The sequence below is a fragment of the Hibiscus syriacus genome, unplaced genomic scaffold (genome assembly GCF_006381635.1).
Source record: "Hibiscus syriacus cultivar Baekdansim isolate YM2019G1 unplaced genomic scaffold, ASM638163v2 tig00116971_pilon, whole genome shotgun sequence".
In the NCBI taxonomy this organism is placed as follows: domain Eukaryota; kingdom Viridiplantae; phylum Streptophyta; class Magnoliopsida; order Malvales; family Malvaceae; genus Hibiscus; species Hibiscus syriacus.
Genome location: NW_024063495.1, coordinates 453,135 through 472,455, shown reverse-complemented (window position 1 = coordinate 472,455; position 19,321 = coordinate 453,135). Strand labels below are relative to the sequence as shown.

Here is a 19,321-nt window from a genome sequence, read left to right as displayed (position 1 = left end):
ACGAAGTGAACGACTTGTAGTTTCTGTGGCATCATTTAACATAAGATTCTGTGGAAGTTGGGGTCTTGATTTTAAATTTGAACATCTTTGTTGTTTGTTTCAGTTAGAGCACTATTTGTTCTTGTTTGTTCTTGTACCTTTATACCTGGTTTCTTTATTATTGGGATGATGGAACTTGGGTTTTAAAATGTGCGCCTCGGGGGTGATGAAGGTAGTGCCCGACTGGATTGAGGCAAGGCGATTTACAGGAGGCGGAGGGAGGCACGCACCTAAGGGCTTAGGCATCCGGTGCCGGGCACAGCACCTTTGCGCTTTTCAGATTTTTAGATTTTTTAAGATATTTATATTTTTAATAAATAATTATATTTTAATATTAAAAAAAAGCCCATCTTTCTTTACTAACTCCCAGTCTCTCACGATACACAATTGGAAAAAAAGAAAAACTCACTAAACAAAATCCCTAAGGGTGCGTTTGGTTCACGGAATGTAAGATTACTAGTGGGAATGTAAGATTACCAGGGAATAAGATTACTGAGAATGTTGTATTTTGTGTTTGGTTGGCTTAGCAGGAATGTAAGATTACCGTGTTTGGTTAAAGGAATAAAAGATTATTGGAATGTATATTTGATCAAGTTGTCTTTATTATATATTTGTATAATATTACAAGTTAAAAAATATTTATATATTTTCTTTAAAAATTTAAATTCATAATATTTATATAATTTTTTTAAAAAATTAAAAATATAAAAAAATTAATGAAAGAGTAAAATTTTATTTTAATCCCTGAACTTCATATAAAATTTTAATTATAGATTTTTTTTAAATTTAAAATAATTTAAGGATAAATTTGTAATTTAACATTCGTAGAATTTTTATCATTCAATGACAGAAGAAGAATATTTAAAAAAAAATTAAAAATTTAAGGGCATTTTAGTCCAAAACGCCGGTAATCCAACAATACCTAATGAAATGGAGGTAATGACATTCCCAGTAATATACCCCAAAAAATCCACTATTGGTAATCTTTCATTACCGGAAATGGGATTCCCGGCCTAATCAAACTGGGGAATGTGGATTCCATTCCCATGGGAATTCCACATTTCCCATCCAAACACCCCCTAACATTCTCTCTCCATCGCGCGCTCCTCTTCATTATAATATTATTTATTATGTTAGTTTGAGTACAAAATATAGTTTACACTTGATCTATATTATATATTACAAACAGTACGCCTAGGCTCCAAGGGCCTTTTGCGTCTCGGTACGCCTTGCGCCCTTAAAAACCAAGTATGAAACAAGTTCTAAATTATCTGAAAAGGAAAGAATACTAGGGCAAAAAGAAACACCAGAACTGAGCTCATTTTTTCGGTGTATTTCATTCTTATTTTGTTGTCCATTTCCTTCGCAAATAAAGATATCGGATGCTCCCACTGAAACTTCAATGACATTAATTTGGAAGTTGTTCCGTGGCAGGGTTTAATTTTTGAATGTTGTTAATGAAATAACTATATACAGATATATCCAGCTTGAGTGTTCAAATTTTGGGTTGTGAATTTGATTCCTGGTTTTAAGCATGCTTGTCAAACTGTAAGTCTGTAATACTATTTCAATTCCTGGTGATGTTGAGTGTAAATAGACTTTTATATTGTATTGTCTTATGGTTTCGACGCAATGTGCTACATTTGCCTTCTGTTCTTGAAAAATTGCCCGTTGTGTTCGCATATTCTGCCTATCATGGCGTAGTCTGTTGAAATTGCCGTGCAATGAGTGTTGCTCCTATTGCTTGCATCCTATTTTCCATGCATTTACCTGGGAACAAAATGCAATAGAACTTTACTAACCATATGTCCCTTAGCCGGATATGCTTCTTGTTCTTCCTGTAATTCATCTCATATGAATGATGAATACATGATTTCCGTGATTTTCGAAGATTCATGCTTAGACAAGGCTGTGATTTTCTTCATGCATTCTCTCCCTTTCCATAAAAAGAATTTGAGAACTTCATACTACATGATTTGGTGATAAAAAATAGAGAAAATAACCTCAGTGACTAAAAATGCCTTATAATATACGATTTTAACCAACTTTTTTTGGATTTGCCAAAATGATCAACTAAATAGCAATGCGATCGATAATTCGCAACGCGATCTCCGGTATCGCAAATCAGTTTCCAGATTCGCAACGCGATTCTGACTATCGCATTGCGATTTTCCAAATTCGCGTTGCCATTTTCCGAATTCACAATGCGAATATGTAAATCGCAATGCGATTCTGACTGTCACAACACTGAATTTCAAATTCGCAACAGGTTTTAGTTTCGCAACACAAATGTTTTGGGTATATAACTACGCAGCAGAAGCAACTCATAGCCTAAATCCCTAAATCGCAACTCATTCCATCTCAATCTATCACTCTCTCCGGCGACATCCGTTCCTATATCCAACGACATCCTTCCCTATCCGGCATTAGGTTTTAGTTTCGCAGCTCGTTTGTTTAGTAAATTAATTTACAATAATGAAATCATCTAATGTTGATCATGTTTGGATAGATTTGTGTTTTGGAGGGTCATGGGAGAATGTTCATGGTGTTTTACAATATATGCCTTTACCCATGAATCTTCAACTAAAACTGTTATTAAAAAAGTTAACTTATGAAACTCTAATGTTACGTGTTGCAAATAAATTGAATTTAGAGCCCTTAAGTGGATTTAGGCTATCTTATCAGAGAAAAGGTAAAGTTTATTTGTTAACCGACAATGAAGATGTTGAACGATTCATTTCTTACATTAGTGTTTCGCAAGATGATGTTACATTGTATGTTGTTGAACCTAGAAGTAGTGAAGTTGGGTCAGTAGCGGGTAGTAATCAACTAAGTTTTTCAATCCCAGTTTATGGTGCTCAAAATTTAATGGTTCCACCACAATTTCATCACAAAGCAAATTTTGTTTCACCACATTTCCAATACCAAACACAATCTCAAAACCCACAACCTTTCCCTAATCCAAATCCCAATCAACTTTCAGCACCAAATTCCGGTTTTCGTATTAACCAGTTAGACGATGATGAGCCAACAGAAAAAATTGTGAGTACTAGTTGGTATTCGAAATTTGATCTTGGTCAATACCCGGACTTTGATCTTGGTCAATACTCGGATTTTGATGATGTTTCAGAAGAAGAAACAGACCCTGCGTGTAATGATTTTGATATTGGTCAATACCCGAATTTTGATGATGAAACAACCGTTGCTGATGAAGATGTTGTTGATGATAATGAGGAGGAAATTACGACTGTGAATGAACATGTTGAACATCCATTCTGTAATTCATATAACACTGAAGAAGAAAAAGAAGAAGAAAAAGAAGAAGAAAAAATCCTCGAAGAAAAGTCCCCGAAGAAAATGCCACGGGAGTATAATTGGAATATGCCAGAATTACTTCAGATACTGGAAGAAGAGTTGGTAAATATAGTAGTTGGTAAAAATAGCAGTTGATTGTTACACAAAAATTATTCGTATCAAGAAAGATGATTGTTTTGATACAAAGGAAGACTTGAAGATAGCTTTGTATACGAAATGTGTGGAAGATGGCTATCAACTAAAAGTTAACAAATCAAGCAAAGATCGTTTCGAAACAAGGTGTATGATTGACAAAAACTGTACGTGGCGTATGATTGCAAAGAGGATAAAAGATTGCGAAATGTTTCAAGTTAGGACTTTTATTGATAAACATACATGTTCAAGAACCCAAGTTTTTCCCCACCATAGATAGGCAAACAAAAAGGTGTTGGGTGGTTTTCTGGCTGAGTTAATGTTTTTGAATGGCAGGGTATATCGGGAACATGAAATTATGACTGACATGAATGCTCGGTTCAAGATTAGTATCTCATATTCTCAAGCTTGGAGAGCCAAATGTTATGCCTTGGAATTGTTGAGGGGGTCGCCAGAAGCATCGTTTGCCCAACTGCCGGCTTATTATCACAATTTAAAGCTGAAAAATCCTGGGTCGGTAACTCATATCAAAACAGATAGAGATGGACGCTTTGAGTTGCTGTTTATCGCCATTGGTGCTGCAGTTAGTAAATCAATATAATTTTATTGACTCATTTTTGTTAGTTACATGCATTTCACATTTAAATGATTATATTTCTTGTGTATATGATTTTTTAGATTCGTTCATTTATTACTTGCATGCGCCTAGTTATTATAGTTGACGGAGCACATTTAAAAGGTCGATACCTTGGAGTAAACTTATTAGCAGTAGCCATGGATGCTAACAATGGGATACTGCCAATAGCTTACGGGGTTGGCAAATCTGAAACCTCTGATTCATGGACATGGTTAATGGGGCATCTTAGGGATTGCATAGGTCCTATTAACAACCTGATAATCATATCCGATAGGGCAAACTCAATTGACAACGCTGTTAAAAGGTGTTTCCCAGATGCTTTTCATGGACTTTGTGGTGTTCATTTATATAGAAATCTAAAATCAAGATCTGTTGGTATAAAAAATCACAAATTAACATACTGGAAGGCTGTAAAAGCTTATCGGGAAGTGGATTTTAATAAACATATAAATTGTTTAAGACGTGTTTTTCCTCAGTGTGCTCAAACACTAGAAGATGTCGGGTTTGAAAGATGGTCAAGAGTACATCAACTTGGAGCAAGATATGGTTTCATGACGTCTAATAGTGCAGAATCAATCAACGCTCTAAGTCGTCATTCCCGGAAATTACCCATGCAGGTATTATTTCTTTAAATTCGTAACTTATCATATATTTTACTAAGTATTATTTATTTAAATTTACAGGAACATTGGAACATCGTGTTACACCATGGACTGAAAAAAAGATAACGAAACGTGTTGTGAAGTCAACGTCATGGAGAGTTGAACCATGTTCAAACACTTTGTTTGAAGTACTGGATAATAACTTAAATGGGCTTGTCGATCTATATGCAAAGACGTGTAGTTGTATGAAATGGCAAACATCTGGTTATCCATGTGGGCATGTTATAAAAGTTGCTCTTCATCTAAACCAAGATGATATCGACAGACTTATGCTGAGATTATCTACCCTATTCCACATCCTTCTGAGTGGGACATACCAGATGACTTACAAACAGTTTTGCCACCAGCCATGGACAGAAGGCTACCTGGCCGACCAAAAAGTCACGATCGTATACCGTCTAAGGGTGAAGAGAATAAGAGATCGACATGTAGTCGGTGCAAGGAAAGTGGTCATACAAGGTTGACATGTGGATCACCAGTGCCATCACAATCATCTTTTCCTCTACTAAAATATGGATCCTCATCAAAATCCAAAGCTCATATGGTGTCAAGAAAAAGGCAATCAAAATCCCAATCACAACCGGCTTCACCTTTTGGGACTATTAACTTAGGTGATTTTTAAATGCAAACGTTGTATTATGTGTAAACTTTTAACATTTTCAGTTAGGCATGTATTAGTAACTTGAGTTTGAACATTGCTATGATCTGTTCAGTTGTTATCACTTATTACACATTCATTTGAATATCGCAACTTGAATTTGACTATTATGTGTATTTTATGTGTAAACTTTTAACTTTTCAGTTAGGCATGTATTAGTAACTTGAGTTTGAACATTGCTATGATATGTTCAGTTGTTATCACTTATTACACATTCATTTGAATATCGCAACGCGAATTTGACTATCGCAACGCGAATTTTGACTATCGCAACGCGAATTTGATTATCGCAACTCAAAAATCGCAACGCAAATTTGTCTATCGCAACGAGAATTTGACTATCGTAATGCGAATTTGATTATCGCAACGGGTATTTGACTATCGCAACGAGAAAATCGTAACACGAATTTGACTATCGCAACGCGAATTTGACTATCGTAACGGGTATTTGACTATCGCAACGAGAAAATCGCAAAGCGTATTAGACTATCGCAACGCGAATTGACTTTCGCGTTGCGATTTTGGCTTTCGCATTGCGATTTTGAGTTTAGCGTTGCGAAAGTGTACCTCCAACAGGTCTTTTGCCTTCAATATGATGCAGATTGAAATCAACAAATCAACTTTTACATTTCAATCAATTAAACAAGCACAAATAAGAATTATTTACACATCAATATTAAACAAATCAACTTTTACAAATCAATTTTTATAAATCAATTAAACAAGCAAAAAATGATAATAATTCTTATTTTCCTCATCAATTAAACAAATCAGACTTTTAAGAATCAATTAAACAATCAAAAAAAGTGTACCCCAGACAGTTGTTTATGCACCCATACATCAATTTCACGCAGCTCACTTCAGGATTAACTTGTAGAAACCAAACATTTGCTCAAATAACACTTTCTACACATCTAAAACCAACAAACAACAAATTATTATTGAATTCTAGGTACTTAACAACACTTGCATTTGACTTACAAATTGTTTATGGACACTTTCATAACGCGGATGCAGGTAGGCAGCGTCTCGCATATATCGCTCTAGCCATAAAATGCCGAAACCACAAGCCTACTGTACCTCTATCTCTCTCGGTGGGAGGTAGAAACTGTGTACTTCCTGTCGTCAAACGCTCCAAGCACATGCATACGAGAGGACCACAATCCCCTCTGTCTTCCGGCGTTTATTGTGGCGCGGTCTTGTCTCTGATAACTGTAACATTGAACTTCTTTCGCTTCTTGTTTCCAAAATAAGTCCAATAATTAATCGCATCCAAGAATTTAGCCAAATGAGAGCTCCATCCCTTAATAATATCTCTCAAATCAGACAATGATATGTAATTTATCATGCTGTCATATACTATTGTCTTTAGGGATGTGAGATGAAGCTCGACGAGAAGCCAATGAGTACGTTCCAAAACAGGGATAAACACCTGCGTCGAAATGTAATAATTCAAATTGCGCACATATTTATGAACACCTTTAAAATATTTAAACAAATAAATACTAACCTTATCGACCTTCCACCATGCAGTATAAAGTTTAGCTTGTCCATTAGCCAACACATATGATTCTTGTCGTTGATTCTTCAAGTGAACTACGTGAAAAGACGTCGGCATAATTGTATATCGCGTATTTTTTTTTATTTTTCTTCAATTTCCTTACTATTAGAAGACGTGACACCCATGCATCAATATGTTGTTTTACAAAAAAAGACATATATTAGTGAATTACATAAATTTAAAAAAATTAATCAAAATGAAATATAAGAAGAAATATAAGACTTACCCCCCCCATCGAAATAGCCATTGTCTTCAACCCCTAATAACACACCCCACCAAGACCGTTTGTTGAGTTTGTATATGTCAGCGTAAAACCCTTGGCTCTGCTCATGTAGATAAAAATCAACTGCGGTCTTAGCCCAAAGGGTATTATCCAGAATTGTTTCCAGTAGTTGTTTCCTCTCCAGTTCATCTTCCGGAATTGTACTGGCCAATAACTTATACGAAAGCCAACAATCATCCATCATGTCCGGCACGTGAGGGGGTTTCTCAATAATTCGATATATTACGCCGTGTGAATCGAGCTCTAGAATATTGGGAGGGACCTTTTCAATGATGACAGTGGCCTCTTGAACGGTGGGAGGGGACTCTTGAGGGATGATAGGGGCCTCTTGAACGATAGGGGAGGCCTCTTGAACGATGATAGGTGAGTCAGGCTTTTTCTTACGGATTCTTCGCACTATTGGGGTGAACGGAGACGTAATGGCACGTGCACGCCGTCTGATGCATGAACTCCATCTTACAAGAAAAACCTGACGTAGACCATCCACCTTAGCGGGCCGCTAAAAATAAATTAATACATAAATCAGTAAATAAACAGACATGATATTAAACAGTGAAAACAAAGAAAAATATATTTCAAACTTGCACGGTATTCACCCAAGTCATTATTCTATCATTGTTCACAAAATGCATCAGATAACATTCCAGAAGTAATCACTTATATAAACATTTAAAAGGACAACATATAGGTTTAGTGCAGGTTCAATGACAACATAAAGAGTAGTAGTTTATTCTTGAAACTTAAATTTTCAACACTGTGAAGTTAGTATTTGTCTTTGTCTTTTGGTTGAAGTAATGCAATTCATTCAAGTTTCAATTTGCAGAAGAATAATAGAATCTGAAACTTAAAATCGCAATGCGAAAATGACTATCGCAATGCGAATTTGACTATCGCAACGAGAGAATCGCAATGCGATTTTCATTTCGCATTGCGATTCTTTCGTTGCGATAGTCATTTTCGCGTTACGACAGTAAACGATTCTTCTTCTGTAAATTGAAACCTGAATGGATTGCATTACTTCAACCAAAAGACAACAAAAAACAAATACTAACTTTACAGGGTTAAAGAATAAATAGTTTAGCAGTATTGACAGCAACCGAATGAATTTACTAAGCAATCTAAGTGAAATGGTTAATCTAAGTGAAATTACGAGTAAATTTATCATCAAGTTAAATATGAAAAATATTAAACTTACCTCGTTGCGTAGAGTATGAACCTCATTCTACAACGATGCTACCATCTCACGTAGAGCGGCTACTTCACCACGTAAAGTAGACACCTCAACACGCCATGCACCATTGTCATCGCATAAAGTACCGACCTCCTCACGCAAGGCATTGACCTCATCACGTAACTCCCCTAACTCATCCCGTGGAAGTGGAGAACAAGGAGATAAACGTCGTGGCATCTTTGCTAGTCACCTATCATGAGGTGATGGTGGAGAAGAGGCTCGATGATGTGACAAAATAGGTGATGGCTCTCGTTGTGGAGGTGTATAGTCGGGTCGATCAGGTGATGGCTCTGGGTGAGGTGATGGCTCTCAAAGTGGAGGCTGCTCATCATCCGTGCCATAAAAAACCGCTTACTAGCTTGCCACCAATCAGTGGCAAGCTCAGCTTCCGTGGGTGTCAGCCTCTGTAATGGAGTGTTGGCCTCCTAACAATATAAAAGCTCAAACAAAGTTAAACGTGTACTAGTAATAACTTGTTTATAAACATATGGTAGTATTTGTGTTAACTTACATTATTTATTGTCGTATACGGTAGTAAATCTTCTCATTGCTGCAAGGTCTGTTTCCTCTTCCAGGAAATAGCCCTAGGAATATTATTAGAAGTTTTTAATGCATATGTCTGCATGGCGGGAAATGCCTCAAATATCCAAATCTATAAACAATATGATAACAAACATTAGTAATTGTTAAATAATTAATCATAATTTTGAAAACATTATATAAAAATTCTTACCTTAAAGGCTCAAATAAAGCCTGACAAAGTGTATTTGGAACCATCGCCACGTAAACTTTTTCGATCATCAAAGACAGACGACAACTTATTCCATGTAGCTTTCCATAGATATGAACCCCATGGAAACATGTTCCATGCGTTTAGGTCCTCTACCAATTTAATTAGATCATTAGGAATAGGTTGTCTGGCCTCTCTGCCTAAAAAGCTGGCATGCAAAAGTATTAGAAGGCATACTCGGACAACATCGACGTCATCCATCCGAGTAAAACCATCTTTCTTATTCAATAATCTCGTCAAGTCTTCCAAGTTTAAATTCGGCTTCTCCATTGACAGCTCAGGAAAAAACCCGGGATAACCATGATAGGCGGGTAATATTTCTAGTGTACCGACCTACATCATCGTGTCCGAAGCGTAGACCGGTGATTAAGCAAAACTCCTCCCGCCCAAAACACGTATACGCCAGTGGAAAATCAAACCATATCTCTTCATCACGACGTTGTATAGTCTCTGGTAGATCGCTAGTCATGGTTTGAAGAAACAGATGGGTCAACATAGCATCTCCACCCAGATGTTGTACTTTCAGCCATGGCCCGAAGCAAGTATCCTCAAATATTTTTCTTTGTGCAGGTGAAAGCTTCGACGCAATTGTTTTGGCCAGGCTTACTTTATTTCTTAAGGTCAATTGAGCCGAATAAAAGTTCTACAAAAACAATAAACATACCAAGTTAGATATACCAAAAACTACACTGTGAAGATATACCAAGAACAATAAACATAAAGAGTAGTAGTTTATTCTTCAAACTTAAATTTGCAACACTGTGAATTTAGTATTTGCCTTTGTTTTTTTGTTGAAGTAATGCAATTCATTCAAGTTTCAATTTGCAGAAGAATAATAGTTTCTGAAACTTAAAATCGCAACACGAAAATTACTATCGCAACGCGAATTTGACTATCGCAACGCGAATTTGACTATCGCAACGCGAAACTAAAATCGCATTGCGATTCTGTCGTTGCGATTTTCATTTCGCGTTGCGATTCTCGGTTTCAAATACTAAAATTGAAACTTGAATGGATTGCATTACTTCAACCAAAAGACAAATACTAAATTCACAGGGTTTAAAGACTAAACAGTTTAGCAGTATTGACAGCAATCGAATGAATTTAATAAGCAATCTAAATGAAATGGTTAATCTATTATTGAAATTACCAGTAAACTTATCATCAATTTCAATATGAAAAACCTAATAATAATGCAAAAATTTCAAAATAAAAATAATTAAAAAAACTAACCCTCGGTGGTTGATTTGGTTGATTTTCCATTTCTGATCGTGAATGATTGTGAGGGTGGCTCTGAGAGATGGAGATAGACGGATTTCGCCAGAGATGGGGACTGATTTCGTCAGAGATGGGGACGGATGTCGCCTTAGAGAGTGAGAGATGGAGATGAGACTGAGTTGTGATTTAGGGTTTTAGGTTATGAGTTGCGATTACGGGATATACTGTGGACGGTTCAGTGTTCCGATATATTAATATTCGTGTTTGGAATTTGAAAAAAAAATACGCGTTGCGATAATAATGACGCTTTGAAAATCGCATTGCGATTTAGTTGGTCATTTTGGCAAATCCAAAAAAGTTGGTTAAAATCGTATATTATAAGGCATTTTTGGTCACTGAGGTTATTTTCTCTAAAAAATATCCCTTGCTAAAGAATGTGTTCTTTGTTGCAAACCAGTGGAATATCTGTCCCTCATCACCATTCCGAGTGCTGACCTAACTATCCAAAATCGAGCAAATGCACATGCAGGTAATATCAAGACGTTGGAGTTGCGGTGGCCTCCCTATATTTGCTTTCTATTTGTAAAAGAAAAATGAGAAACGGATCAATGATTATGGTCTCATTTCTTTTGATTTGGTGATGAGGTGACTAATAGGTAGGAGCAAGGGCTTAACTCAATGTGACGTCTTTTTGGCTGAACTGAGATGTATTTCCCATGTTGATTAATTTATAACACTTTCAATGTAGCTGTTTTCTTTGATGCCTGGAAATAGGAGAGATGTTTGTTGTACCACAAGATGCCTGGGAATGGGAGGGATGTATTTCCATGTTCGTTGGGTTGATCTAGATGGCGGGGAACTCTCGGCTTTGGGATGGCTAGGAACTCACGGCTTTGGAACTCGTTAACGAGTTGGTCCATCATCAACTTCATCGATCTTTCAAAGAAGAGTGTTTCATCTCCTTTCATGAGAAGAATTTGTATTTAGATGATGTTGTGAATCTTCTTCTACTATATTACAACTTAGGTAGATTTTATTTTAATTTTTAAAATGCCAAGTCAGATTTTCGTTAGGGTTACAAGATTTAACAGTCGAGTGACTAGATTGCAATGAACTGAAAACATAAGTTACCAAAACTATTTTTTTAAAATTGGTAATTAAAATTGAACATATCAAAAAATAAAAGGGACTATCCATGTAATTTATCCAATTTTTTATCAATAAATATCTATCTTAAAATAGGGTAAAGTACACAAATGATCCCTTATTGTAGGATATTATTTTGTTAAGTCTCTTGATTATTAAAATTTATTAAATTGTTTGACTATAGAACATTATTAAAAAATTGATGATATTTTAACTTGGATATTGATCTATTGACTGTGATTGATAAAAGATTGATCATTTGAACTATAGGTCGTTTTGTTAAGTTAACAAATTAACATTCAATTTATAAGGTTATCAACTTTTTAATAAAAAATATTAGTTTAAAATATTCAATTGATTATTTTATAATTTTTAATAATTATAAAATCTAATAAAATAATATTTTATAATTAAAAAATTGATTTATAACATTTAATAATCGAAGTAACAAAACGGAGATCATCTGTATACTTCCCCCTTGAAATAAACCATAGCAACACACTTAGTCAAACTATTCAAAGAGAAAGAAACAATTAATTAAAGAAGATAAAGAAAGAACAGACGCTCTTCTTTAGTTCCAATTCCCATTTTAAAATTGTTTCGAATAAGTATACAGAAAAAGGGGAAGAAAAAAGCAAAGCTTAGCTGCTTCCACTTAACACGCTTAATCGTAAAAGGGCATGTCTTCTTCCCTCATCACCTATTTCCGATAACCCCTATTCCTCATTACCCAATTCCCAAAAAAAAGCATTGAAACCCTACACAGAATCCTTTCTTTTTGTTCCCTCGAAGATGGTTTTGTAGTCTCTCAATGTGGCTTCACTTTGGGGTTTAGCCCTTTTTCCATTTCTTTGTCTCTAACCAGCACTGCCTAAACCAGGTTTGTTCTGATTTACATGCTCTTCACTGTATTTTGATGCCATCTAAAGCTCAAAGCTTTGACTTTTTTGGTTGATCTAGCCAAACGATTGATTTTTCTAATGTGGGTTTTGTGCTGGGAAATGTAGTACTTCCATTTTAAGATCTCAGGGTTTGTTTTTTGGGTACTTGATTGTGGTTTAAGATCTTGCTTCCCCACTGCACTTGTTTAGTGTGAAGTATGAGATATGCTAATGTATTATGTAATTAGAAATCAGATTTGATTAGAATACCAATTGTTATTTGAATGTATTATGCCTAGATATGTAGTTGGTTTTTTCATTATTAGATGTAGATTGTGATTTTAAGCTTCTTTTGATAATCGTTTGCCAGGCATATCGGTGTTGGTGAAATGGCATCCGATCTAAACAGAACTTTGTCAAAAACATACATTGGTTTGCAGTTGTGGGTACTTATAGTAATTTGCTTAGGAGTGGTTTTTTTAGTTATTCTTGGCATATCTCTATGGCTTAGCTTTCGAAAGAAAACCAAAACGGGCGATGATTTGCTTCTCGTAAGGCAAGTGCCTTGTGTTTCGGAGGAAATTTAAGGAGATAAGAGTTGATCAAGCTTCAGCCAACAGCGGTGGAATGAACACACTCGATGCTAAATTCAGTGACAGGGATTCAGAGAAGGTTCTGTTTAATGCCGAGATTGGAGATGAGAGTGGCCAGTCTGGTTTGTTTAATTATTTGGGGAAAGATGTTAAAGGATCTCAACCGGCAGAAGAGAGAGGCATGGGGGCCGTTTCCACTTTCAGGCCTTCTTCACATCCTTTAACTGCTCCTTCACATTTGTCAGGCCTACCTGAATTTTCGCACGTGGGCTGGGGTCATTGGTTCACTCTTAGAGACCTACAGCTTGCAACTAACCGGTTTTCAAAGGATAATATTATCGGTGATGGTGGATTGTTTATAGGGGCAATCTGATTAACGGGACCCCTGTAGCTGTCAAAAAGCTCCTTAACAATCCGTATGTTGCATAGAAGATTAGTCCTTTTGTTCGTGTTTTGTTGTCCATAGCTTCTAAGGTTCCCTCATACATGTTCTATGTTCTTTTAGGGGGCAAGCTGACAAGGATTTCAGAGTGGAAGTTGAAGCCATTGGTCATGTGCGGCATAAAAATTTAGTTCGACTTCTTGGGTACTGCATCGAGGGAACTCAAAGGTACTCTTATCGTTTGTAGTCCCTATTATAAAGATTAATAAATTGTTATGCCATTGTTCTTATAATCCTGGTTGCATAAAAAGGAAAGATATCTTTACCGATGCTTTGTAAATTTTCGGCTATGACTCCAGGATGTTGGTTTACGAATATGTCAACAATGGCAATTTGGAGCAATGGCTTCGTGGAGATATGCCTCACAAAGGATATCTTACTTGGGAAGCTCGTATAAAGATTCTTCTTGGTACAGCCAAGGCGTAAGTATGCGTTTAACTAAATCTTGGTTGTTAATGCTTACTTTCGGTTTAATCTCGTTTTTGTTACTTGAAAACTATATGTTGCAGGCTGGCTTATCTGCACGAAGCTATTGAACCGAAAGTTGTGCATAGAGACATAAAATCGAGTAATATATTGATTGATGAAAACTATGATTCTAAGATATTTGATTTTGGTCTGGCCAAATTGCTAGGCGACGGGAAAAGTTGTCACGACCAGAGTTATGGGTACCTTTGGGTGAGCCTTGGCCTTCTCGATCTTTTGCTAGTATCATTACAGAATCTAAAAAGAATCATTAATTAACCAAGTCTTTTTCTTTGGGTTGTGCAATTTTCCAGTTATGTTGCTCCCGAATATGCCAACTCCGGCCTCCTGAACGAGAAGAGTGACGTTTATAGCTATGGTGTAGTGCTCTTAGAAGCTATTACTGGAAGATACCCCGTGGATTACGGTCGCCCTCAGCCAGAGGTACACAATGTTATGTCTGATGCTTTTGCCAATAATTCTGGACACGGTACGCTCGATATAAAAATTCATTTGACGTAAACCTTGTTGAATGTTAAACTCTCAGGTAAATATGATCAAGTGGCTAAAGATGATGGTTCAACAACGCCGCTCTGAGGAAGTAGTTGACCCTAACATAGAGGCTAGACCATCGACCAGTGCTCTTAAACGGGCTCTTTTAACTGCTTTGAGATGTGTCGATCCCGATGCTGATAAAAGACCAAAGATGAGTCAGGTTGCTCGGATGCTTGAATCGGAGGAGTATCCAATTCTTCGGGAGGTTCGATTCTGACACCTTAAAACCAGTTAATAAGTATATCACTCGGTATTATTACTTGAAACGCTATGTTAAAAAGGATAGAGGATAGCAACAACTTCTTTGCTTGTCTTAGATTATCTGTTGGGAGAATGTTCGGTTTTAAGGTTGTAACCGTGGCTAAAATTTTCAGGATAGAAGGGGCAGAAGAAATCAGACAGCGAACTCAGAACCTAGAAACTCAGACACTGATAGGAGTGACGATCCGGATTCAAGATCGGACAACAGAATGTACCACCACCCCTCCTAGACTTGGAATGCCGTATAGGAGACGAGGCAAGCGAGGCAATTACTTTTTTATATAATTATTATGGAAATTCGATTTACGTATCTACTTGTAGATTGTTGAGAAAGATTAGTTTGTTTTCCAGAAATGGCATTGTTATGTCATGAGATTTTCTGTACAGGGTCTATCATTTGGATTCGATATAAATATTTACCCGCTGTTCAGGTGTTTTCTTTTATGAACTTGTGTTGCAGAACTCGGATCTTATGTGTGTGTGTGTGTGTTCGCATACATTTGAGCGTCGGATACGAATATATGTCCGAATAATAGTTGTGATTAGGCTGTGTGCTTAATAATTGAAGCTTAAAATTATGGTTTATGGAGAATGGTGCTTGACTATGGGGTTGGCCATGTGCAGATTTACTGTGCTTTTTCTTCCTATGGTCTAAGTACTAATCTAATATCTAAGCCGTGTTTTCAAGTGCTTGGATCTTTTTATATTAGTCAAACTATAAATAAATTATATATATATATATATATATATATATATACTTTTGAATCGGTTAATAATAAATTACATTGGACGTCAATTTTACTATATCATATAAAATTAAATTTATGGTGATTTTTATTTATATTTAGATGTATTTGAAAATAGATTAGGATTCACTTCATCTAATGTAAACTCTTAGTTTTACACCATTTTTAGGACTGGATGAGGGAAATCAAAGGTTAAGATTAATTTTTTTTTCCTAGTGAATATCTTCTTATTTCCTAGGATTAATCTAAGCATTTGTTACACTCGTGCAATGATTCTAAAATGATATAAAAATTAAAAGTTTTATATCGGCTATAATTATTTCTGTTCCTTTCAAAATATATTCTGATCTATGCTTTTATTTATAAAAGATAATAATTTTTTTCTAAGAATTGCAATATGAATGGCATATTTAGATATTTGTGGATAATTGATTCGTTTTTGTTTTTCAGGTTCAGATAATGTTTTATTTAGATATTAAAATTACTATAGTAGCGGATTCATAATGGATATTAATAGATACTTTTAAATATTTATTATCTGAGTTTATATTAATTCAAATGTTAGAATTTGATTTTGAATAATAAAACATATATTGTAAAATTTTGATTTTTTTTCAGAATAAAATAATATTTAAACGACAATAATAGACTACTTGCACTGTCACTGAATTGCCTCCGCCGGTATTTTCGTCAAGTGGTGAGGGTAAAAAGAAATTGTATAATTTCCGGCTAAATACGTGAAAATGTGTATAATGGGAAATATTATAAAAATATATAATATTTTAGGTTGAATGTAATTTAAAATGTTATATTCTTCATAATATTTTCGGTTGAACTCAAAATGTCACAAAGAAAGTAACATTTTCGGTTCAACCGAAAATATTATAAAAAAAAATATTTTAAGTTACGCCAAACCTAAAATGTTATGCATTTTTATAATATTTTCGATCGCACCCATTTATGTTGTTTATTAGTCTTAAATTATTAGGTTATACTACAAAATTACCGGTCAAGTGAGTTAGATATGCAAACTGAACTTCGATTACAAGTTATTTATTTATTTTGAATAACTAGATAGAAAATAAAATTTTTAAAGATAAATATCAAGATTTGAATCTATATAAGATGGGACAACATAAATATTTTTCATTATTCAATTAATTAATAAATCTAAGTTAATAATTGTTTTTTAATCTGAAAATTATCTACATGCGTTTTAGATTTGCTTTTTTAAATAAAATTCAAGAAAATGATAAATCGTTGAAAATTTAAAAAAAAATCCTACAAATGTTAATCTTTACCTTTAAGTGTTATTTTTTCTTACAATTTTTTAAACTTTTTTTGAGTAACTACATTAATAGTCATTAAATTTTTATGATAATTTCAATTTAATCATCAAAACCAAAAAAGTTGTTAGTTAATGTCGTTGAGAAAAATTTTCATTTCAATCATTGAATCGTTAAACTCTTAACAGCAAACTGATGTAGCACATTAAAAAACCCCAAATAATATAGCAACCATCCTCTTTTTACAATCATTTCTATCATCTTTCGATGATTTTTTCGATCGAAAAGATAATTGAATTACTATTTTTTTCCGATTCAAACTCGTTAAAAAAATCTTCCAAACTCCTTAGATCACAATAAAAAATTAAATACAAAAATTTATTGATCCATCACTACCAAACGTCAAATCAACTTGAAATCATTTTATATTTATCTTCTGACTAAACAAAATTTTTCAGCTGTTGGGATTGACCGACAATAATTCCGTTCATCAAAGACGTGGCCTTTTGTGGCGACTAACAATTTGGTTAAACTAGCATTAAGCTCAACAACAAAGTTGTAATCAACCAGATACAAGGGAGCTAACAACCAGAGCATTATGTTTACTGGTTAAATTGATTCCATAACTGATGCTAACATTGTAAGCTTGAATGAACTAGTTGCTTACCGAATGCAACTACGAGGACGACAACGCTGGTCCCAGGGGTCGGGATTTCGGCATTGAGTAGCCAAGGGTAATTAACTTCTCTATTAACTTCTTTTCAGCATTTGCCTGGGAAGAAAAACGATATGAATGTGCTATTACAAGCTGAGCCATACCGGAAAAACGTATGATCCTAGAAGATAATGCCGAGACGGGCACGGCCGCCTCGGATGCGTGCCCGTTGAGTCCTGTCACTAGAGGACATCAGCCACCAAATCGATCCAAACGAACGATTTGGTGCGTAGGATCGGACTTGAATTAAAATCCAAATATCAATAAATGTTTGCTTGAATTAAAGTACAAATAGCAAAACCAAACCTCAAGCATGGGGTTATTCTTTGGGATATTGCAAGCCAAGATTATATTAAGCCCAGTCTTTAGCACTGCAAACAAATCAATTTGTGAGTTCAAGCCAGAAAGAGGAAGGAAATCTAATTATAATTTTAGTCCATCTATTATATTGAAAGTTAGGATTTAGTCCTTCTACTTTAATTTGGCATAATTCGATGTTTTAATTATGTTATTAATAAATCCAAATTGATAACATTATTAGTTGTTACTTTTATGATTTTATCAACAGCAGCTCTCCGTGCTATCAATTTAAACTACTCTCATATTAGAGTATATCAAAATTTTAGAATAGTGGAAGGACTAAATCATAATTAGACAAAATAATAGTATTCAAAATGTTGGGTGAAAATTGAAGAAAACTGACCTAATCGTCGAGCAATTCCAGAACCAGTATTATCTGAAGCACCTCCAAGAATTGAAGTCACGCTCACCGTATTATTCTATTCATAATCATTATTATTATTTATTTATTTTAGCAACAATATCATATCTATATCATAATCGATGATAACAGAGTAATGCATTGAAGATAAATATTAAACTAACAGGTCGTGTAGGAGCAGCGGCGTATAAATTCCCCAGTTTAGCAGAGTCAGAGCCGATCCACACGTATATCTATCAATTAATTAAACAATAAATATGCAAATTCCGAGAGATTTGTATGAACTAAGTGAAGAAATAGGAATACCTGCTTGGCGAGGCGAATGATCTGAAAGTGGAGGGTCACTTCATCGACGAGCTCCGTAAAGGTTGTTACGTACACGCCGCAGCCGCCAGCTGCTTCCGAAGCGGCTTCTAAGTCCGATGCTTTACCAAAAGAAGGAGAAAACATGTTTATCGTCTTCGTCTTCCTTCTGTTCCGGTGTACGATTTAGCCTTTTACTCACTCACTGAGTCTAAAAAGTGTCTCAAGTTATTTATTTTGGTTTTATTTCTGCTAGGTTGGATTTCAAAGAGTTTTCAGACTCAAAAGAGAAACGCGGTAAAAAGTAAAAGTCTTGATTGTTTTGGTTAATTGCAACAAACGCTCTTAAGCTATGACTCAAATTGCAAAATTAGTCCCCTATACTTTATTTAAATGGAACCTCAAAGCATCAATATGCTATATAAGTCCTTCCATTAACTTAATTATCAATTTGGATGTTAAATGATAGCTAAAATATATTATAAAATATATCTAAATACATTATTATTTTAATTTGTCATGTTAAAAAATGAAATTTTAAATTTTGATAACATTATTTTTTTTCTAATATGTTGTATTTTTTTAATTTATCTATGTGGATAGGAATAAATGAGTCATGACGGTTATAGATGGTTCACCCTTTTAATTTAGGCAAAGAATCATAATCGGTGGTTCGACGAT

General features: G+C 35.0%; 1 protein-coding gene and 1 pseudogene across 1 annotated transcript; one reads left to right on the top strand and one right to left on the bottom strand.

Annotated features, from left to right (window-relative positions):
- The first annotated feature begins 12,440 nt into the window (after positions 1 to 12,440).
- On the top strand, positions 12,441 to 15,313 carry LOC120192158 (annotated as a pseudogene).
- Positions 15,314 to 17,533: 2,220 nt separating this feature from the next.
- On the bottom strand, positions 17,534 to 18,914 carry LOC120192160 (proteasome assembly chaperone 4-like). Its single transcript, XM_039194991.1, has 5 exons — positions 18,644 to 18,914; positions 18,502 to 18,570; positions 18,320 to 18,395; positions 17,923 to 17,987; positions 17,534 to 17,673 (listed from the first exon to the last, which is right to left on the bottom strand). The coding sequence occupies exons 1-5, from the start codon at positions 18,785 to 18,787 to the stop codon at positions 17,578 to 17,580; spliced, it is 450 nt and encodes a 149-aa protein (XP_039050922.1). The 5' UTR covers positions 18,788 to 18,914; the 3' UTR covers positions 17,534 to 17,577.
- Between the last annotated feature and the right edge of the window lie 407 nt (positions 18,915 to 19,321).